At 40.0% G+C, this 24,096-nt stretch overlaps 2 protein-coding genes across 2 annotated transcripts in view; one reads left to right on the top strand and one right to left on the bottom strand.

Annotated features, from left to right (window-relative positions):
- Positions 1-24,096, bottom strand: part of LOC132979516 (uncharacterized) — a 358,936-nt gene that overhangs the window by 64,271 nt on the left and 270,569 nt on the right. The window lies entirely within an intron of this gene.
- atp1a2a (ATPase Na+/K+ transporting subunit alpha 2a) overlaps positions 1-24,096 on the top strand; it is a 51,385-nt gene that overhangs the window by 26,934 nt on the left and 355 nt on the right. Inside the window, exons 12-24 of the mRNA XM_061045364.1 lie at positions 1,342-1,421; positions 2,968-3,077; positions 5,790-5,965; positions 8,490-8,626; positions 10,924-11,074; positions 11,859-12,027; positions 14,392-14,546; positions 16,751-16,874; positions 19,873-20,018; positions 20,113-20,243; positions 20,369-20,470; positions 20,708-20,799; positions 24,054-24,096. The exon at positions 24,054-24,096 is cut by the window's right edge and continues 355 nt beyond it. Of these exons, the coding sequence (XP_060901347.1) occupies positions 1,342-1,421; positions 2,968-3,077; positions 5,790-5,965; positions 8,490-8,626; positions 10,924-11,074; positions 11,859-12,027; positions 14,392-14,546; positions 16,751-16,874; positions 19,873-20,018; positions 20,113-20,243; positions 20,369-20,470; positions 20,708-20,799; positions 24,054-24,082 (1,602 nt within the window). The 3' untranslated portion in view covers positions 24,083-24,096. The remainder of the gene's footprint in view (positions 1-1,341; positions 1,422-2,967; positions 3,078-5,789; positions 5,966-8,489; positions 8,627-10,923; positions 11,075-11,858; positions 12,028-14,391; positions 14,547-16,750; positions 16,875-19,872; positions 20,019-20,112; positions 20,244-20,368; positions 20,471-20,707; positions 20,800-24,053) is intronic.

Below are 24,096 nucleotides of genomic sequence, written 5' to 3'. Positions count from 1 at the left end.
ATATTCATTTTTAACCTTTTCATCCGGAGAAGGCAGCCTGAGCACGCACGCTCTTTAACGACCCCCTCCTCTCTCATTCTTACCGCTCGCACATTTATACTTGGAGAGCGCCCGACAGGCCACAAACACTACATTGTCTGGAAAGCAGTTTCATTTTGGTTGGATGTTCTGTTGCTAGACAAACATTTCCTCTGTCAGAGATGTTAACAGCCAGGCTGAGACATTTTTGGGGAAATGTGATTCTGTGCACTGCTCACTGCAGCCGACGAAAATGATGCAACTCAGGTTGATGACGAGCTGGAGTAAGACAAGAGGAGCTGCTGTCTGATGAACTGGCTGTAAATCAATAAAATGAGTCAAAGTATAAGACTCTCTATGTGATAAACAGGGATTCAATTTTAGAAAACATCAAGATTTGCAAATGCTTTCCCCGACCGTTCTGACGACTTTAGAGAATAAAATATACATAACATAAACAGCAACGACAACAACTAAAGCGTGCAGTTTCCTGGGTGGTATTACTCGTTTTTTTTTATTGCACACGATATTTCACAACAGCCTCTACTAAAGGGTCTGAAGTTAAGCTTTGCAAATTCCAGTAGGAGTCGACAGCAACACGAAAATGAAACTTTGATATTGAACCAAGAGCGAGTGAATGCGGCGAGATATGTAACACCTTATTCAAGGGAACCGCCGCAATTAATGCAGAGAGGAGTGTTTCTGATTTTTACCACACCCAGTCAATCCCTCTCCGTCTGGAGAATTGAACCAGCAAATGAATAACCCAACAGGGATAGTGGTACGAGCAAACAAAGGAGTTCCTGCATGTGTTTGGTTGCACCTGACTTTAAATAGGAGTGTCTGTGTTGAGAGCGTAGGAGGAGGGGGGGGAAAAAAAGCAATTTTGTTCTGGTTTTCTTAGATTAGATATGCTGTGACTCCGATACAAATTACCTGAGGTAGCATGTGTGTGCTCATATGTGTGTGTGTTTGTTTGTTAGGGGAGGAGTAGAGCCGAGGTGTAACACCACAGGAATACATGTGAGAGTGTGAATGAATCGTCCTTCAACACAGGGAATACATATGACTTGCATTGTGCACTCAGTCATGTTAGTGTCCAGGTTTTTTTTTTTTTTTTTTTCCATCCCTATGACACTAAAAGATGAGTGTTGGCATTGACCTGAAATCTAATGTTGAGTGTTACAAAGCTGCATGTGGCGTCAGAGCCTCCTTCTTACTGTAGCAGACGCTTTTTAAGACGAGCAGGAAACAGAAAGTGTTGCTTGAAAATCAATCCTTTCCTGTTAAATCCTTTCCTCTCTTCTCTTTTTTTTTTTCAAGCTCTCTGTCCATGAAGCGGAGGACAATCCCTCTGGCCATATTCTGGTCATGAAGGGAGCTCCGGAGAGAATCTTGGACAGGTTGGTTGATCAATAATGAATCGATTATGTGTCTCACAAGTAAGGCTGTACAATGTGTTTTCTTGTTTTTCATTTAACTATTCATTTTCTTCCAGGGATATCGTGAAAACAAACCCTCCTCGGAGGCTGATAATATATCTGTGTTTGTTGATCTTATTCTCATGAAATCCCATAAAAAAAAAAAAAAATCGAACCAACTTGAACTGATCCTCGTAATAAGTATTGTTCTTTATCTGAAACACATTAGAGCAAATAGAAACTACGAGAAACCATTTAAGGTATCAGTTAGTCATGCTGTTGATGCACTCTTTCATCACTATGACACAGTATAAGTTCATCTGAGTAAAACATGTATACGCCGTCCTGCTGTCATCATTACTCACTGGAGCACCAAATGTGCTTAATTAATCTGCTGGTGAAAAAAGTCTCACAATAGATTCACATTAAACTCCTGTTGGAGGGCTGCTTGTTCAAAACTACATTACCCAGCAGGCAATGGAAAATAACCAGCGCCTTTTTAAAATCAAATGAATGGATATATTTTCTTTCCTTCTTTAGCTGATACTTATACATTTGTCTGTAATATAAAGGTTCAGTGTGATCCACATACCAGCATGATTTAAGAGAAATTTTGATAAAGTAGTTTGAAAGAAATTCTTTGTTTCTTTGGAAAACTGCAAAGTCATTTGTCAATATAAAATGCAATGAATAAGGATCAATTAAATCCAGTGAAGTGTGCACCCCATGGGTACCTTTGATGACCAGATGTAATACATTGCATTGTATCAGTTAGCCAAAGCTGAAACCTTCAAAATAAAACCAATAGTACAGATAACTAGCAAAGCAACCAGTATTGAAAAACACCTGTATTATTCTCTAAATGCTTTTCATTATTTCCTATTTATAATATTTGGGTAAGGCTGAGATGCTGAAGGCCCCCTTTTTAAAAAAAATCTGATTTAATCAAGATATTTCTGTTCCCCAGAAAAGAAATAAGTAAGTAAGCTGGTTATATACACATCATGTAGGTTCAGAACAATTCAAAAACAGCACCCAGAATAAGAGAGATATACTGGCACACTTACTGGATGCCATAAGATCACCTGAAGAAAATCTCTGGTCAACATGTTGTGTCTAAACTGTACCTTCTTAAGCGTATTTTGGCGTCGTTCCTAATCAAAGAATAATTTCACTCCAGTATTGGCTTAAATCTGGCCCAGTGTACCACGTGTTGTAATTCCTGTATTGAGTTCACTCTAACATTTGGATTTGGATCAAATACAACTGGCGAGCCCAATGGCCTACTAAGTGAAGTCTTTGTGCAAAGATTAACAATAATGCGTAGTATAACATATTCTGAGTGTCATTCAAATCCTGTTCTCTGTATTAGAAGTGCACTTTCAGAACAAACAATGCTCCTTCTTAAAGCTCGGTTGGCACATTTTGATTGAACTGGGTCTCATAGTTCCACCACCTTGTGTTATTATTACCTCTACACCAGCCAATATCGCTGATTGATTTTTTTAATCTGATAAATGCTTTACAGGTGCAGTACCATTATGGTCCATGGCCAGGAGCATCCACTCGATGAAAACTGGAGTGATGCTTTCCAGAATGCCTACATGGAGCTGGGAGGCCTGGGAGAGAGAGTGCTCGGTATGTTTCACACTAACATGTTTAATCAGCCTGTTAGGGAAACAGGAAGCACAAAGAAGCAGTTAAACACAGCTCTTACCTTTTATAATCACCTTGGTAAAAGAGGGTAGTTAAGCCAAATGTTCCCACAGAACTGCATCTATTGCAGGTTTTGGCACTGCAGACTTAACTAGAAAGGCAATGGACTCAAGATTAAACCTCAAGTTTAACACAGGTGGTTTAAAATTTGTATGTAATGTAAGGATTATGAGTTTTTAAATGATTTTTTAATTTAACTCAGGTCGGACACTGCACTAAATTCTAAGTTGATTTGTTCAGGAAATAACATTTTCCTTATTAAATGCCAAAGACAGATTTTTAGGTGGAAAGAAAATCATCAGATGAAGTTCAACTTTCCATATCTCTTAAGTGTTCAGCATCCAAACTCTCTAAATGTCATCGTTTTGTCAACCAAGTAAAAAAAAAAAACAAGTTACCTTGCTTCTTTTAAAAAGTGCCATAGGTAACAATTATGTGCCATCATCATTTTGTTAGAGTGGGTGTCACTTTTTTCAAGCAGTTAAATGTGGAATAGTGCCATTTCTTTTTGGGAGTGAAGCTCCTGAGTTCATGTAAATTATTAAACCTCACTTATGCCTTGGGTGATGAGGATGATGTGTCGGGAGTTTTCGTGACAAAGAAAGGTTTCTCTGCTTTTAGGCTGAGCCGGGCTTTTCCTCAGAAGCATTATGTTTTGCTTTGCTCCATGGGGATTCAAGAAGTACATATTTCAAGGGCTGTGGATCATAAATTCATGAAAGTGGTGGGTTGGTTTGTATTTCATACCTGCAATAACAAAAACTACATCCAATATTAAGAATGATATGTATACTGTTAGGTAAAGATCATTGCAGCCAGTAGGAAATACATTTTGTGAAGTTGTATGAAAACAGAGATCCCAAGTCTTTCACACCATATTTATAAAGCTAGTGTTTGCCTTTAATCATTTCATCAATGATACTGATATTAATAAGTACAATTAATTATAACAATGATAACGATATTGACATCAACAATAACAATAACAACAATGCTATGGACAGCAATGAGTCAAGACCATACTAACCCAGACCAAGACATACCCAGGGCCAGGGTGCTCTGAGACTGAGACAAGACCAAGACCTTTGGGGATTGCGACCGAATCAAGACCAAGACCAAGGCAGGGCGAGACCGAGACAAGAGCAAGACCATATCACTGAAAAATCATCATCTTGTGTGAGGGGGCGTGTCCCTCCCTAAGACCGTAACTCCGGGAAGGTTGCAGCCGTAACCAGGGGATAAAAATCTAAATACAAATTAATTGAAGTTATTTGTTCTTTCTTCTAATCACAGTAATGTTGTAGAAAAATAGCCGGTGGTGGTCTTGACCGGTCTTGATTTAAAATCCGGGGTCCACTGAGTCTGAGATCGAGTCAAGAGCCAGTAAAAATGCTTTCGATTCCGAGATTAGACAGAGACCTTCAAAAAGTGGTATTGAGACCAAGACCGATTTCAAGTACTTCATCACAAAGTTGTTATAACAGTAAAATAAAAGTAATGATGCAAAAGTAACGACAGTAGTAAAAACAATGGTGATGATAATAATAGATATAGTAATGTTAGTAATAACAACTACTGATAACAGTAACATCACTTAATAGTAGTAGTAGTGTAACGGCACAAATGGTTACAATGAAACTTAAATAAACACTGAAAATGGTTCTAATACTGAAACTAACAATGTTATGAATCACAACGCTAATCATTGATCCAGCCAGCGCTGAACGGGCCCTTTGTCATGTGTTTTAGATGCAGCTACATGTGTAGGTCACACAATGTAAATTTGATGTTGCTCCAATGATGCCTGTCACACAAGGCTTTCTGCCTCTAACCAGTATGCTGCACTTTGAGGAAGACTTGATGTTAGCAAGTGGTTGTGTTCAGATGATCAGATTGGAGCCAGTAGGTTTGAGTTACAACGACTTCCAGTTTTAGAGCGAGACATCCAACATTTTTGAACTGCCAATGCCACGCCATTTAAGATTTGTACATGAGATGTAAAACGTTTTATCCTTATGGTCTTTCCAAGCTATACACCAAATTTGAAGTGAATCAGACAAATGCCGTGGGAGGAGTTGGACAAAGTATTACCCATGTAAATTGCTGAAAATGCACTGTTATTTTAACAAAATTTCAAAACGGCAGTGTGGTTTACGGTATGGGTCCAATTGTTTTTTTTGTTGGTCTTGAGATGAGACATTAGTCCACCAATTTTTATAAATCTAGGATGAATGTGCGTATACCAAAGTACTTTGTTTTTAATTATGCTTATAGTCATTTTTAATGTTATATACTATATATATACTATATATGCACACATACGATATTGGAACTTAATCTTGAAACGTCACTCCTTGGGAATCACTGGCTTATGGAGCCTTTAGACTTCTCTCATGTTAGTTTCTCTTTGTAGTGTTTTACTGTAAATATCTAAACAAAGGTACACTACGGTGTCCTTATTGTTTCTTTGATGTTTCTGACTGAGGGTTATGAAAAGCTTGTCTACTTCAGCTCTACTAAGTGCCAGTTAAAATGTCAATTGATGTAAAAGCAACTAAAGCAGCCGTATAAGCTGAGATATTATATTTCATTCTTTTATGAACCCTCGCCTCACTGATCCCGCTTCTCTTGCAGGCTTCTGCCACCTAAATCTGTCTTCATCGCAGTTCCCCCGAGGATTCACCTTCGACGAAGAAGACTCCAACTTCCCCACAGAGAAGCTCTGCTTCCTGGGTCTCATCTCCATGATTGATCCACCGCGTGCCGCTGTGCCTGATGCAGTGGGTAAATGCCGCTCTGCTGGTATCAAGGTAATTGGTTCCACAGATTCAACCTTCATTGTAGTTCATGAAAAGCCTTTTCTGAGGGCTTCATGTAGCAAGCTTTTTAGAGGAGGGATTTGCATGTCAAATGTCTTTACAAAGCCCGGATGATAACTGATTTAGGGACCCTGATAGATAATGATCGGTGGGTAAATGAGGCTCTGTTGCTCAAAGGAAGCAGCTGATAATATGTTATTGTAAACACTGTGAAAAACACACTGAGGCATTAGTAATAGTTCTGATGTAACCTTCGGGTTGTAAAGTTCTCCCCAAGGTGTATCCAAATAAAATAAATCTCACAAAAAACAAGGATCTATTTTTTAGGTGTTAATTAAATGTTATGACACTTGATGAAGATAGAGCTGAGTATATTCTCATATCAGATGAAGAAAAATGTAATTTGTTAAATGCAGATTCCGTACATTTAGTACAAATTTTCATCAAGTGTTAATGAACTGCAAATAGACACGGAGCAGATGTTTTGCCAGGGAAGTAATAAGCCGGGCTGCAGGAAGGTTAAACAACTTCCAACAGAGATGTAAATGGATAGTGAGCAGAATGAGTCGGTCTCGTTTGGGAGGAGGGGGGTTGGGGAGTATTGCTGATGTGGAAATGGGATTTTGCACATTTAATTTCAGTTACAAAGTTATCATGCTTCCTTTGATATTGGATTTTTTGAAAGACACACTGTAATTGGCTTAAAAACAAAACGAGTGAGAAGTGGAGATCTTATCATGGCCTAAGTGAATAAATGGATGAGGAGATATGCTCAACAAGGCTGTAAAACTGATCAAACGTCTGATAGAATTTGAGGTTTATTTTTCCATGAGTTTCAGCTGCCGTATATCAGTTTTGACTAGAAAATTATTTTTAATCTAAAATTGGGACACGTTTCATTACGTGGGAAATGTTTTCTGTTTCATTAAAGGTGTAATAGGGAATGTGGGCGGGTGTTACCTTTTAATTAGTGGTTCTACACCTTCATGTGTTGTTGGAATTAATTCACTCTCATAAGTCTTCATCATTATTTTAAAGGTTTATGTAATAACTGAAGTGTGTGAGAGCGTTTGGAGGTATAATCAGAGACTATGACGTTGTAGGCAAATGTGAAACATAGCTATGGCCTCTCTCTAAGCCAGTATCTATTAAGATATGTGAAAACCTTCAGTCACAATGCTTTAATCTCATTAAAAGTGTTTTATGTGTTTGCGAGAATTCAACTCTATGCAGATGATACACACTAATTTGCTGTGAAGAGGTACCTCAACATATTACTAAGAATATGTGTGTTCTATGAAGTCTTGTGCAGAACATGTTTGTCTGTTAGAGCTAAAAGAAGACAATTAAGTTTATGTTTCCTCATGAGCTCAGGAAGAATCTAGTGCACATGGTCTGCTGCTTTGATTACCTTTTAATGGATGTTGCTCTGATGTTTCTGTACAATGTGCATCCTTTGTCCAAAGGCTTTGGTGCAATAGAGACCGCACTACTATCTTCAAGACACCCTCATTTAGACTGCATTCTGCTGTTGATACTGATGGTTTTTAGGGATTTCAAGAACGCTCTCCATATTAATTTTTAGTACTTCACTTTTCATATAATGTTCAAATGCAATATTCCAGATGTTCACAATGAGCAATTCATTGAGATTTATGCGGATGCAGTTATGGTGTAATTCTACATTTAGAGTAACCATTGGTTCATAATCCACATTCAGCTATCTCTACATGAGATTCCTGTATAAATTGCAGCTGTTGCTCACAGATTGGGCAGATCTTCTTCTTATTGGAAGATTTGTGGTTTGATCCCCATCTCCTTCATTCTCCATGACAAAGTGTTTTCTATAATTCAGAACCCTAAGACAGTGTGCTCTGTGTATGAATGTGTGAATTAGAGCATGTTAACATGTAGTGTGACGTGCTGGAGAACTAGCAAGGAGCTTTATAGATGTAGACTATCAACCAAATCCAACCTAAAAAATAAAGGTCCTGTTCTTTCTCTTTCACTTTAGCTTTATTATATATTTAGCCTTTGGCCTCAGAAATGGAAAAAAAGTCATTCTGTCAGATTTGAAGAAAGCCACAATTAAACCAACTATACACCATATTCTAGTGCTGTCAGGATGATTGAAAAAATAATTACATTGTGCAAGTTGTGCTACAGTAACTAAGCACTTAACATTAAAAAAGTATAACTGCCTGGAAGGGAAATAAAAAACAAGTTTAACGACACTGTCAAGCTGTTTCAGATTTCTGAAGGGTAGAACTAGGGACGGCGAGTGTTTTTGAAAGTTCCACCATTCAGCAAACACACAGTATGATTACTTTTGTTTCATAATTTGACAAGTTTTTTCACAACCCTTGTACGTATGTCATCCATGGCAAGACTTTGGAGTTGACTTCCTGATTTTAACCCTTAACACGTATTTGCAGCATTCTTTTCTTGTGTAACTACAGCACACATTTGAATTTGAATCCTCTTTGATTTATGGGACCTTTTTGTGTGCTTTCAGGTGATCATGGTAACGGGGGACCACCCAATCACGGCCAAGGCCATCGCCAAAGGTGTGGGCATCATTTCTGAGGGCACTGAGACGGTGGACGATATAGCGGAGAGACTAAACATCCCTCTGAGCCAAGTCAACCCCAGGTGTGTTCAATTGTGCATGTGCATGTCAGGGCATAAAGATACTAGCATGAGATAAGTCTGATTTCTATCTGTAGACGTGATTGAAGAAGTTTCAGGAGACTGAAATGTCGAAAGTTTTATTGAATGTCATCAAGGAGAAATAAGGTGAAGACTATCCTTGAAACAGCAGCTGCCTTCTGATAAAGCCTCTGGGGGAAAAGTCCAATTTCTCAGGGCTTTGGTTTGGCAATAGGTTATTCAGATAAGCTATAAAGAATATCCAGGCCAAGACATGTTTTTGCTTATACTTTGCGTTTTTTGCAGTCTCAAGAAACTCAAGATGAATTGAGTAGGAGTTGACAGACATTTTCTACAACTGGATTTTAGTTTTCAGTGTTTTCAAGCGTACAATCACTCAGACTACAACAGAAAACCAGACAGCAGAAATCTGTTTATATACATTAGGATGAACACAACCAGTCGATTATCTAAAAAGGTTTCTATCTTGGGAAAGAGTAATCAACCTACAGTAGTTGATTCGTATTGGCCAGGCTAAAGTTTAAGAAGATTTGATTGGATACTGGATGATTATGTAAGGATTCTCTTCCCTAAGTCAAGCTAGGTCACATTGAATGTTCTCGGCTTACACAAGTGCATACCTGAAAGGAAAAAGTTGTCACAGTGAAGAATGAAAGTTGAAATTCACCTTATATATCTATAACCTTGAAATCCCTTGGAGATGGAGACAGCATTATCAGGATAGCTGTGGAGTCTGAACAACAGAGAAAACGACCTTCTCGAGTTGGAAACTGGCCTGAATATACTGTGTCATCTACCAAGAAACCTCAACAAATGGATCTTTTACAATGAGATCAATACTAAACCCATATCTGCCCTTTGGAAAATAAAGTGGCCGGTCAACTTAGCTTTGTATAAATACTGAAAAAAGGGGGGAAACATCTGGCCTGAATCTGTCTAAAAGCATGTCTAACGCTCATAAATTAACCTGATGAATCAGATATGGATTAATGTGATATCGCCTTTTGGAAAAGCATCCAGTACAAAGTATTAAAAAAAACTACTTAAAGGCAGGGTTGGTCATTTTCTCCAGATACACTTTTAAAGAATTTGGTTGAAATTGTCTTTAGTACATGTGCTCTGACAAAGAGAGTCAGGAAGTCGTGAATTAAATGTAAATATTAGGAACCAGCGATTTGATAATTGTATCATACGTGGCAAAATGACGATATTTTGCTATATCGATATTTTTTCCCGCCTCTCTTTAGAGTAGTTCAAGGCAAGGGGAAAAAAAAAACTCCTCCCAATCCGTGTTTTGAAGCAGATTGGATGTTTCAGCAGAAAGACGGGAGGAAGGTAGAGCATGGCTTTAGGGGGTTTCAGGAGGCCTGTGCTCTGTGAATGGTGTCAGATTCAATGCAGGCTGGTAGGTTTGCACTGAGGAGATCTGTTATTTTATAAGAAACGTGATTTTTTTGTTAAAAGCAGAAGGAACCTCAGGAGGAGTGACAGTTGAGCGATTTCTTTTCCAGCAAGTACAGACTTGCTATAGATGCAATATGACTCAAAAGAGGACAGACATGAGACTGTGGAAAATATGGAAACCAAGATGACATATTGAAGAGACAGGAATCATGAAAAGAAATCAAAGATTGGAATCTGCCAAAATATACATCGTGCCGTACCCCAATATATTATTCACCTTTCTATTCTTGGAAACATAATTATATATTCTTCTGGTGTTCCTTTCAACTGTCTTTTAGTCATGAATTGTATTTAGGAAATGAAGCACTATTGCCAAAGGTACATTTTCCATTGGAGGCAATAATGTTTACCTTATCTAATCATATTTTACAGCTCAAACAAACCAGAAAATAATATTTATAAGTTGTGGGTTTAGTTTCCTTCTGACAAAGCCAGTCAAGCTGTTTCCCCTTTTTCTAATCTTTATGCTAAGCTAAACTAAACAGCAGCATGCAGGCTCCATTCTCATTTTGAACAGTTGGACTTGTGCTTGTTATTGATTGACTCTGTACAAGAAAGTGAATAAGCATATTTCCCAAAATGTCAAACTGTTCCTCTAAGACAGAAAGCATGAAGAAGTGAATGTTTCCTGCCAATAAAATGTGTGCGCTTGTTTGTGTGTGAGAAGAAAACAGAAAGACAAACCTGGGGAGAATGAGAGAAAATGTCAACACTCCCCTTTTGCATAATTGCCCCTGGTACCCCTGACTCCTTACTTGGTGTACGCGCACGACTGATGTGTGTTTATGTGCGTGTTTTCTTTGTTTTCCCCCCAGAGATGCCAAAGCTTGTGTGGTGCACGGCTCGGACCTAAAGGACATGAGCCCCGAGTATCTGGACGACCTGCTGAGGAACCACACTGAGATAGTGTTCGCTCGCACCTCTCCTCAGCAGAAGCTCATCATAGTGGAGGGCTGCCAGAGACAGGTCAATGGCTGGGGCTGTGTGTGTGTGTGTGTGTTAATGTGTGTGTGTGTGTGTGTGTGTGTGTGTGTGTGTTAATGTGTGTGTGTGTGTGGGTCTTCTTGAGAAAATACAACTGAATAACTGTGTGTGTTTATATGGTTGAAGGTAAGCATGTGTGAGTGTTTATGATAAAGTCTGGGTGGATGTCTGAATGGGTCTGTTTATGACTGAGTGTGGAGGTATAGTTGTGTGTGTGTGTGTGTGTGTGTGTGTGTGTGTGTGTGTGTGCGTGTGTGTGCGTGTGTGTGTGTGTGTGAGCGAGAGAGAGAGAGAGAGAGAGAGCCATTTGGTCGTGCAGCTGGTTGAAAAGCGCTGAATGCAGGGTTTGTGTATGTATGAAATGGAGGTCCATTTGGTTGAATAAAAGTGTGTATTTGAAAAGAATATATTTTACCCATATATTAAACTCTATATTTTATGCTTTAAAGTATGTGCTCAGCTGTTTTGTGTGAAATGTTGAAAATAAATGTGTGCATTCACTTGCACACATCCCCGTATATTGAGGTCATGCTACAATTCACCCCGCCTTCACTCACTCTCCCTCCGTGTTACTGAATGATTGCAACTCAATTCCATTTTTCATTTAATCTCCCCAGAGCTGCTTTGAAAAGACATTATTAAGACAGAAGGGGAGGGGGGGGGAGAGAGAGAGAGAAGGAAGACGATGGGAGAAAAGCTTAAATCATGGTACTTATCTTTCTTTTTTCTTGACACTTTTTGTTCGCTGCTTCCACTGCGGGTGCAGGGGGCGATCGTGGCTGTGACGGGTGACGGCGTGAACGACTCCCCGGCCCTGAAGAAAGCCGACATCGGCGTTGCCATGGGGATCGCGGGCTCTGACGTGTCCAAGCAGGCGGCTGACATGATCCTGCTGGACGACAACTTTGCCTCCATCGTCACCGGAGTGGAGGAGGGTGAGTATGGGCGGGGGGTTGTGACTGAAAGAGAGAGAGAGAGAGAGAGAGAGAGAGACTGTATGAAAGAAGAATGGAAGTAAAACAGGAAAAGCTAAAAGGAAAAAAAGGAGTAAGTCAGAAAAACAAAGAGCAATTTGATTCAAAACCTTCAAATGTCAAACATTCAGCCACCTAGCTCCTTTGTCATGTACAAAGAGAGACATGACATTATTTCTGAGCGAGTTAAAAGTGTGGCATGAGTTGTATTATGGTTGATTTCACACAGCATTAAGCACAGCTGTAGACTTGAGACTTGGACTGGAGTCAGACTTCAGTCACAAGTAATTAGGACATCGCCATATTTAAAGAGCAGGCAGTTTTTTTTTTTTTTTTTTTGTTGAAGCCTGAAGAAATGCCAGAATTTGACAAACACAGCCCTCCTCTTGCAGATCTTCCTCTTCTGTAAGTCCATCCCACCAGATGAGCACACAGGCATTCATCCATTTGCACACATTATGCACTTCACTGTCATGTTAAATCTTCCTACTCAACCTAAAACACCACTAGAACACATGTAGAATATTCAAAGAAAATGAAGTTGGCAACTATCTGGCCCTGGAGAACACGAGGAACTTTATATCCAGCTTGAGGGCAATGCAATCACCTCTCCATCTTTGAAATGCCTCCTGATATTTATGCATTTTTTATTGTGTTTATCCTCATGCTCTTTTTTCGAGTATGCTAACTTCCCTGCAGGATTTTCTTGCATCGAATCAAGCTTTCACTTTCACAAACCTGGAGGGATATGCATGCTCACTGGCATCTATGAATCACAACCTTAAGGAACATTCGCTCTTTGAAACGACATGTGAATACTTCCCGTCATGGAAAGTCTGTCAGCAGAACGAAGACGAGGCGCAGAAGTTTGATTCTCTGTCGTACCACTTGAATTAATTTATACAACACAAGTTTTGACAAAGTTAACCGATTGGATAAGAGGCATTTCATGAGTGCTGATAAAAGCTGTGTCTCAATTCAGGAGTAGCATCCTTCAAAGGACCCTGCCTAAAAAGGAACCCAGCCTTCGTTTCCATCGAGTTGAAACCAATAACTTACTCGTCTGCTTCAGAGTCAACCTGCTGGTCTGAATTGGTCCAAAATAAATCTGGGTATATGTTGGGATATGAATTATGCACAGAATGGATCCCTCATTGGCTTGGGATGGAAGGACCCATTTTTTTTTGGCCACATTCGAAGGAGCCTTTTGGAAATGGGACAGCCTTTGACACGTCACTGTGACATTCAGTCTTTGAATGCGCACTCAGAAGGATGCAGCCCCTAAATTAGGACAGAGCTTTTGTCTATATTCATCAATCTGATACCTCCAAATCACACAACAAACAAACCTCACTTTCACTAGTGTCTAAGTAAGTAACTACTCTGTGGTAACCATGGAGACAACCTAAGTAACAGAGAGTGAGGAATGTTTGGATTACAGCTTCAGTTAAGTCTCTGATGGAGCGTTAACCCATTTACTTGGGCTGTGGTCTTTGGAGCTGGCGGCCCTGGATCGGGTCTGACCTGTGGCTCCTTTCCCTCATGTCACTCCCTGCCCTCTCTGTCCTTGATGTCTAACTCGATCTACTGTCCTATCTCTACAATAGAGGCATAAAACGCCCCAAAATAAATCTTTAAAAAAAGACATTAGCAGCTGATTTTTAACTTATGATGCAACGAAGAAGGAACAATGCCGACCCGAGCTTCAAACCTGATTTTCTTAATTTTAGTACAATAATCAACAATGAGATTTAGCCCTTTAGAAATAGTTTTCAGTAAGAAATACAAAATACTGAGAATATCAGAAGAATAACACTAAATTCCTAAGCTTGGACAAATCAAGACTATTTTTTATACCTATCTTTAAAATGACTTGGTCTCATCTATAGAAAAACTATATGAAAGTCTAATACTTAAATGTAGTGTGCCAATTTGCTATCTAGTTCCAAGTGTATTGTCATGACACTGCCCTGAATGGCTTGACTTTAAAACTTTGAGTTTTTCCCACAAGAGGCTGGAATTTAATCTAAAGTAGGGCTGCTAATATAGTCAGAGAAAAAAAAAAAAAGCTATTAGTAAAGTGGATATGCTGACAGAGCAGTCAGAGTCATCATTTTTTATTTCACCAAGTCTGGGGAAAACTCACTCAAACAAAATAAAGCCTTTAACATCAGAGAGAGAAAAGACAATATATTTAAGCTTTGTCATTTGTGTTATGTAAGCAGTATCACATTCCTAATCTATTTACACCTCCTGATTCCAATAATCTCCACAAATAAGCTTTGTTTTTTGTTTTTTGTCCTCGTCTTTCTCTGATCGCTTCAGGTCGTCTCATCTTCGACAACCTGAAGAAGTCCATCGCCTACACGCTGACCAGTAACATCCCCGAGATCTCGCCCTTCCTCCTCTTCATCATCGCTAGCGTGCCGCTGCCCCTGGGAACTGTCACCATCCTCTGCATCGACTTGGGCACTGACATGGTGAGCATGGGGGGCAAACTCTACTTGCTCAGTCCCCCCACTTCTTTTGATGGACATGCTAACAGTGGTTTCCTTCATTATTTCAATCAATACTGGGACTACATTTGTGAGAAATGACAGCCTAATAGATGTATTGACTGCTGCCAAGCCTGCATTGTGTTTTAAGTGTGTGATGTATTAATTATTGAACACTTCAGTTTTTTTTCCCCTGGCCTATTGGATACTGATTTCCAGTGTTAGTGTTTGAAAAATGAAAGCTTCATTGGCATCGCTCGCCCTCTTTCTCCACCAATTTGATTTACAGGACTTTCACAGCAGGTTACAAATAATAAAACATGAGATTTTTTTTAGGCTGCTATTTCAAAGTGCTCTCCGTGCTCAAAGCTAATTGTTAGCAAATTCTCCCCGGTGAAGTGGGTGCTAATTGTTGCATAGCTACGGGCAAGCTAAAGGTGACATTAAGAAGACTAGCTTTAATACCGGTGTCAGATATGAAAAGCCTGGAGGTGAAAAGGAAACAAAACGTTTGGTTTAATTTGCTCTCTCTGTCAGTGGGAGAAAATTCACTTTTGGCTGACTGCCGACGACCATTTGTTCAAGCAGAACAAAGACCGGGGTGACGCTCACACACACATTTACATTTCACAGCTCTGCCATTTCCAGATGCCAGTCTCGCCATTGTATTTCCAGCAGCAACAAAAAAAGAGTCGCTGGCACGCCGCTAGCCTGAGGGGCGTAATCCATCATTGCAAAAGAAAGGGAGCACGAGATGAATATATTCAAAAGGACTTGTGCTCATTATTTGAACTTTAATTTTTCCGCTGCTCCGTGCCACCAGCGTGCTGCCTAATCTGTGTCTCATACATCCCAATGAGACAAAAAGTAGATGATAGGAATATGAGGAATATGTGACTGCTAGGAATCATTTTGAGTCTGCACGGGTTGAAAAATAAAGCAGAGATGGTTCTAAACACTGTAAAAAAAAAAAACAAAAGCAGTTTATTTTACAAAGGTGACATAAAAGATGAACTTTTCCAGTTTTTCCAGCAGCAGGACAGATTTGTTCATGTTGACAAATATTTCTTCAACCGCCTGCGATCAGAGGCATAGTGCACTCTTTTATTGACTGAATTCCTCTTTAAAGGTACGATGATTGAAGTTGAAACGCGTCTCATTTTTGCACTCGCTTTGCATATAAAAAAAAAAAACCCCTCCCTTCAAAAAAGTAACATGTCTGCACGGATCCAATAAACCGCTGGTGGAGCAAACAGCTGGATATCGGCTTTGAAGGGTAGCAACCCTAAAAATGAAAAAGAAAATTAAAACATTCAATAAAGTACCTGAAAGTGTTTGTAGTACACTACACGAGTAAAAGTACAACATTCCCAACGTCGTGCTGGGGAAGGTTGTTAACAGCTTGTTAACAGCTTAGTTCAACTCAAGGCAACAGGCTCCAGGGCTCTGCTGAGACTTCGCCGTGACAAGCAGCACTTGGAGTCTGCTGAGATTATTTTTAGCGAGCGGTGCCATGTGGAAAAAAAAAGGATGGCTGCAGAATATGTTTATCAAAGTGCGATGTGGCATACTTAAGAGTGCTTTAAGACTGGTCTTTTTTTTTGGATGTTGCTCACAATCTCACATTCAACGGTGTGAAAAATCAATTCCAGGGAAAGGTGCGGGTCAGAGGAAAATAACACCAAAAAAAAAAAAAAAAAACATGCTGGATTTGTACACCACAGAGCTTGTGTTCAGTCTCACACAGAGCCGAGTCCCCACCTCAAATCCCACCTAAGTCGTGAGGATATCCTGCCTTAAGTCACACATATTGCTCTGTTACTTACCGGGTAAAACCAGCCAATATGAGGTCTTTATGACAGGGACCTCGCTCCCCCCCTTCTATTTTATGAGTGTCTTGAAATCAGTCTCCCTCCACTTGTCTCCTCTCCCCGCCTCTCTCTCTCTGTCACTGTCACTTCTTCTTCTTTCCCCTCGTCTTGCCCCTTTTTTTCTGTCTTTTCTCCTTCCACACGGTGATTGAATGCTGAATGACATTAACAGTGATACGTCTGCAGTGCCCCGTGTCTGGCGCTGTCATCGCCGCCTTTGTTCCGTCGCCGCTAAGACAAATTCCTGCACATTTATTATAACACACAGAGTGCACGAAGAGAGCTGATCCTGTACTTTCCTCCCCCTTTCGCCCTCAGGTTCCAGCTATTTCATTGGCTTACGAGACCGCTGAGAGCGACATCATGAAGCGCCAGCCGAGGAACCCGCAAACGGACAAGCTGGTCAATGAACGCCTCATCAGCATGGCCTACGGACAGATAGGTATGTCCTCCTGTGGCTCATAACGTCTTTATACCTGAGCTCTCTGTGACGGGCCTCTTGTTGTAAAGTTATGGTATAATAAACATCCCTGGCATGAAACCTTTAAATATCAACATTTTTCAGAAACTCTGGCAGTCGTCTCTGCCGCTGTAAATGTTTAGGTACTTTAGTTAAGAACAATAGACCCAAAGGTGAGCAGAAATTCAGGAGTGAGTACGAGAATTTCCTTCTAATTGTTGTGACATTTACAGCAAATTGAGAGAGGAGAGTGCGACTATGTTCTGCTTCATCTTGGTCATGTTTTCAGGTTGTTGGAACCTCACTTGAATGCATGCTTTTTTATCTCTGGTTTTATATGTTTGGGGAATAGTGAAAATCAAAGACTGGCCCAATTTCATAAGCTGTTAAATAGGTCAGAAAATATGACAGGGCTTCATTGGATGACACACAGTTTAAAGCTGAACACACTCGAGAACAGACGTGCGACTCACATCAGCTCCTGCGATTCTGCCGAGATGAGCAACGCCGGGTCAGAACTTTTACAGGTCACGTCATGTTTACAAATCACACGTCTGACATTTTAGGTCCTGGGGCGTCTTTTTCACTGAACATGAAACTGAAGATCTGATTTAGAGTGACACAATATGACAGCGTAAAATAAAGCACCAGTGAGTGATTTGTGTTTGTTCTGTTCTTTGGTGGGAAATTGTCTGTTGGGACAGAAACAGGGCTGTGAAAAGGAAAGTCCTCATGGGGACAATAAAGTCTAAAGTCTAAAAGTTAGGAGAAACGTGATGGCTGTGGCTCAGTTTGTAGAGTTGTCCGTCTCTCAACCGGATCATCGGGGGTTCGATCCCCAGCTCCTGCAGCCACATGTTCGATGTGTCGTTGGGCAAGACACTTAAACCTAAGTTGCTTCCGCAGCGGGGTATGAATGTGTATGAATGGATTAGTTAATACTGATGGTCACATTACATAGCAGCGTCTACCATCAGTGTGTGAATGTGTAGGTGTGACCTGCGGTGTAAAATCCGCTTTGAGTAGTCAGAAGACTGGAAAAGCGCCATGCAAGCTCAAGTCCATTTACCATTTTCCAAGTAAATTAAACAGTGCCCTGAAAACAGATGCAACTTTTTCTCCATTTTTTTTTATTAACTCAGATATTTTTGCAGAATCCTGTTGTTCTAAAACTTAACCTTTTATTGCTAGAGCCGTTATTTATCTTTGCTTTCTGCAAGGAAAAACAAACAATGAAACAATTTTTACATGTTTATGAATTATAATGGCTTATTATCTTATTAATCTTTGGAAAAACTTCAAGAAATTACAACAAAATGAACAAACAGTCTTAACACAGTCTTAACATTAGCTTCTGTTCAGATACTCCGACCAGAGCTGACTGGCATCTCCTGTGACTTATGCACATAATATTGACCAAGTATCTCATACAACCCAAGCGGCAACCTCTGGTGTTGAAAAAAGAAGCCAATGCAGAAGTGCAAAATCCTGCAGTTTTGTCGAGGGTCTGCTTGAGGCTGGCTCCAGGAGACTCGGAAGTCACATACACACCACATTCAAATCAGCCTGTTTTAACAGCAGAAATGTACATTTTTACAGCCTGGTACAAAAAGGCCGGTCGTTAGGTTGACTGAAAGTTAGACTGATACAGGACTTCCAGCACGGCAACCGCCATCGATGAGCCTCCGGAGCCCAATGCCGTAACAGATGGGTGACATCACTCAGGCTTCGTCCATTCATATTTACAGTCTATGCTATAATCTTACTTAAAACAAATAAACAAACAAAGCCATCACGTTAAGGAAGACCATTTCCCAGAGTTTAAAGGGTTAACACTCCTCGACATAAACCCACATTATTGTCCGTCCATCTTTAGATTAATAAGCATCATCTCACTCCTGCTTCAGTGCTCATGGAGGTTTTATTGAATGTGAAGACTTAAGCTCCTAAATGAGCTGTCCATCATGTTGACGACGTCCCGCCCACTCTGACAAAACACATTTTCCAACATGGAATTAAAACTCACTACGGGCTGTTATTCAGCTGTCTGGAGCCATTTACTAACCAAACAGCAACATAAGAGAGAGAGGGAGAGAGAGAGAGGAAGATATAATCACCTGTTTAAGAAATAAAATAAAGTGACAATGTGACAAACACCCTCTGAATACAGTCAATTTATTTGTTCTATTCTGGGATAATACCTGTAAATAAGTGGGAGGAAAAATGTTGGACCATCGGTATCATGGCTGCTTTTGTTTGTCAGAAGAGCTTTTGTGCCAAAAACACCAATTATCTATAATTTCTGTTATTTCTCTATACTTGTTCTGTCAAAACGTTGCCCCCTGATGTTCCACTGTGTAAAATCGAATCGAGTGGGCGCACGGTTAACACAATGGACCTGTTTCCATACTTATAATGTTGAAGCTACATCTGCTTTACTGTACTCGTAAATTATACCAAAGTCCCTGAACAAACAAACAAACAGATAATGCTGTGAATGGCACTGAGATTAGTGTCCACAAAGCACATCAAAACGGGAACCATTTTTATCCTATAGCGCTGTAATTTCCTAATCAAGTCTTAATCGTTTCCTGGTCGAGACGGTGCAATTAAGTGCTTAATGAAAAACAGTAGAGAGCGTTTTTAAATGGTACCTTTTAAAATGTTGTTAGTATGTGGCAGCAGGTCGGACAAACGTGCAAATTATATCACTTTTATACCGACATGCAAACAGTTCAACATCAAAATAAAGAAGCACTTTATGAAGATATTCTTGATTTGTAAAGATCAACTTTTAGAAACTAACAACACAGATTCTCTAAAAGGAAAAGCGTTTTCATATTTCATAATTGTATTGGAAACGTATTTATAACACACTGACTCTTTACATATTTAAAAATCTGCAGTTTGGACCGCTAAGATGAAATAAAAGGAGGACATTCTGGTATTGATCTCTTACAAACTTTGTCTCCGTTTTCAGGGATGATCCAGGCTCTTGCTGGTTTCTTCACCTACTTTGTCATTTTGGCTGAGAACGGCTTCCTCCCAAACTTCTTGGTGGGGATTCGCATCATGTGGGACAACCGTGAAGTCAACGACCTGGAGGACAGCTATGGGCAGCAGTGGGTAAGGAGAGAAAATACACTTGAATAAAACCCCCGGCGCACACTTTGAATATTGCCATATATACCCATGCTAGATTTGTGTTTGAACCTGGCAGACCTACGAGCAGAGGAAGATCATCGAGTACACCTGCCACACCTCCTTCTTTGCCAGCATCGTGGTTGTCCAGTGGGCCGATCTTATCATCTGCAAGACCAGGAGGAACTCCCTCTTCCAACAGGGCATGAAGTAAGACTTCAGGAAGGAAGATGATTTCAATCAGAAATATGGGATTTTTGAAGAACTGTGTGTAATTACTTTGAATTAAACTGTCTAAATCATTTCCTGTTTTTCTGACATTTTCTGCCCAACAGCAACAGGATCCTGATATTCGGCCTGTTTGTTGAGACGGCTCTGGCTGCCTTCCTCTCTTACTGCCCTGGAATGGACGTCGCTTTGCGCATGTACCCCCTGAAGTACGCTCCGCATATGCATATCTCCACTGAACCATAAAATAACCTCTTAAAGACCTAATAGGCTGCCATTAGCCTGTCACTCTCGACTTTAAATGAAGTCTGTGATCTTCTTAAACACCACCCTGTTATCCTTAATATTCAAAAATGGCTGCAATGAATTTAACAATTTGCCTGTGACTCACACTGCTACTCTCTCCATCCCCGCCCATTTTCACACTCTTCCTCTCTTCCTCTCAGGAGCCTGTGGTGGTTCTGCGCCTTCCCATACAGTCTGCTCATCTTCATTTATGATGAGGTCCGTAAATTCATTCTGAGGAGGAGCCCTGGAGGTAAGCAGTTATTAAGAGAAGCCCAGATTAAAAGGTTTCAACCTTCTTTGTCTTGTTAATAAGCTAAAAAAAAAAGCTAAGTGATGGTTTTGTGATTGACATGCCTATCTGAGGAACCACATGTACCAGACCTTTTCTACCATCCTCTGTCCCGCTCTCGGCCTTCCTACTGGCCTTGAAACAAGGACAAAAAAAAAAAACAGCCTTAAAAAGTAGAACGTCCACTCTGTTAAAAAAAAAAGTATCTGCAGCTCTTGATGTGACCTGAGAGAGTCCTGTAGGCATGTGACAGATGGAGACATGCAATAAAAGTTCAATGTCAATCCAAACAAGCACAATTATAAATAACACTTTTAATACATTCATTAAGTGGGATCAAAAAGGAATGTGCGGTTACCAATTTTACAAAACAATGTCGAAAGGATTATTGTTGACCAATCTGTGAGCTGTAGTCTTGTAATAATCGATGCAGATGTGAGTTTGAAAACAATCATTTTCAACCCTGAGGCTGATGTTGTCATATTGAAATCTACATCGAGCAAATTTCACATTGTACTCCTGTTGGATTTAAATCTATAATGATACATTACAATAAGACACAACAGCCATACAACACAAAATGACATAATGTAACATGACACAGCATACAGTGATACATCCTAATGCTAGTGAACCTGAGCAGATCGCAGATTAACCGTAATCTGTTTTCACCACGACCTGACAACACAACAAGATAAAACACAACACCATACCATACAATGCGATACTAAAGGATTCCAATGCGATACGATTTTCTGTGACAAGATAAAATACTTTACAACTCTACACTTTGAAATGAGATACACTTCTCCTTGGGGTTCACTTGACTTTGCCTTAAATGCTGCATATGAACAGCTGACATACGTATGGACTCTGTGTACACACACTGCTCATGTGTAATATGTGTTTATTTTTGTTTTTATTCTAATCATTATCAACTCTCACTCAAATACAGACTTAAAAATTGAACATGTAGCAACGCAGCTGCAAACTCTCAGGCATCCAGCTATCCACTCAATTCCGAATAATTCTCCAGTGTTCATAGCGGCAGCCTCTGCAACACTTGACTGATTACTGCTTGTCTTCCAGGTTTGATTTCTGACAAAATAGCATGTAAATGTCCTGCTGTCTGGCGGTTCGCTTGGTAATTCCATTTGATAAATGGAGCATCAAATGGCGACAAACACACATCACTACTGGAATCTAATGTGATCTGATTTTTTGGGCCAAGAGCTGCATCTGTGCTGGATTTCAAGATTTTATTTAAGGTGCAAACACAAGATGCTTCTGCTTTTGTTTTATTGAAGCAGTGAACAAAAAACATGTTAATGCACAGGTTCCCAAATGTTTCAGACCATGTACGTACCAAATCAAACACTGCAGATATCATAAATGTAAAAATTAAGGAGTAAGTTATTGATAATAATACTAGTAATATGAATAATAATGACACCATCCCATATCTGAATATCAGGCATATGTTAAGTCAGCAGCTTGACTATTTTTTGGGGGGTCATTAAAGCATTGTCTTCCATCATTTATGACCTTATATTTTGAAATGGTTATGATCTCTCTCTTCTTAAAACAAGTAACCTAGATCATCATCCTGTCTCCACTGCCACTGGTTCTATTTCAAACTAAGCAGTTTACAGCACAAGGACCAGAAGAACCCTTTGTTTACACGTTCCTCTCAAAGAGGAATATTCAATTTTTCCGTCGAGAACACGACATACAGTATAGGCAGTTTTGGAAAAACTTACTGATTTGTTTTCTGGGGTTACCAAAGTCAACTCAAAATGAAAGTTAATCACAATTTCTTTAACGTCTGAAGAGTACCGATCTGATTGGGTTGAGCTAACATTACTCACATTCTATTCATAAAATATTAAATGATGTACTCATAATGATAATATGTAACAACTGCTGGACTAAAATGAAATCACATTTTTTAGGGAATTGTCGGTGGTACACATACTACAGTTTGAGAATCGCTCTGTGTAAAGATTATTATAAAAACGTTTTGAGTTTTTTTTTGGACCTGAACATAAAAACCTTTAGTGTTTTACAGAATGTGAACTATCTAACATGGGGTGACCATACGTCCCGACTTGACCGGACCGTCCCGTTTCCAAGCTCCAAGTCCCGAGTCCCCACAAATATCTACAAAACAAATACAGTATATGTCCCGGTTTTGAACAGTCCCTGTCCTGGTTTTTAACCAACCAAAACAATTCACCAGGTTTGCAACACTGATTTGTCTGCACGTGTGTCAATCAACCTCAGGGTTGCAGCTGTTGCTCAGCTAGCTTAGCTGCGTAACGACAGGCAGGCTAGCTGTCATACCTAAAAGTGAGTCAGCGTTTTCCAAAGAACTCCAGGAGAGTTACAGCTTCCTTCAAAAAGTACCCGCTCGTGATTACGTTGTGTTTTGCACACATTGCAAGTGTCCACTTTCAAACGGCCACTGCAGAAATGCCGGCATCCAAAGACATATTAAAAGAAGCAAACACAAACAAACGGTGGCTACAGGCTGGAAGAAGAACTGTTACAACCTAATTCAGTGAGGCAAACGCCGGAGACAACCACCTTAAAGAAGCTGCTCCTTTAGGAAACCTTTACCTGCCACCTTGTGTGATCAGTGCAGCTCGTTTTGGTGTGCGGTAAAATTAAAGCGTCCTGATTTTGGAGGTTTGAAAATATGGTCACCCGACATGTAGGCTATGGGCATAAATCTTTCCAGCCTCTGTCAGATCAGAGAACACGCGTAACACTTGTACCAGGAAATAGATTGTACCTGTCCAACAACAACAGAAACAGAAGCAAATGATGAGAGAGGAAATGAAAGCAGGGCTGATGAAGACTCTCGAGATGCGCCCCCAGAGATCTTACACATGATATGGATACACTACAATAGCTCAGAGTCTGCTCTCTGCCACGGCGTTTCAGCTGTGAGGGGCGAGACACGGCGAGACAAATACAATTTATCATGACAGCTAATCATTTCTGTTAATCTGTGTGGCACGGGCGGCTGATCAAAGTCTTAGAGTTATGAGGGGATTCATTTGGAAATGTACAAAGACAAAGGCAATGAGATGAATACAAATAGATTGAAACAAAAGGAATTTATGAAATCTGCTCGCCTGTCACTTCGGGCTCTGACACTTTCCCCTTTCTTTTTCTCTCTCTCTCTCTGTCGCTCTCTCTCTCTCTTCCAGGTTGGGTGGAGCAGGAGACATATTATTAACATTCAGAAAATGT

This window comes from Labrus mixtus, chromosome 8 (genome assembly GCF_963584025.1).
Source record: "Labrus mixtus chromosome 8, fLabMix1.1, whole genome shotgun sequence".
NCBI classification, from domain to species: Eukaryota; Metazoa; Chordata; class Actinopteri; order Labriformes; family Labridae; genus Labrus; species Labrus mixtus.
This window is presented reverse-complemented; position numbering and strand designations above follow the sequence as displayed.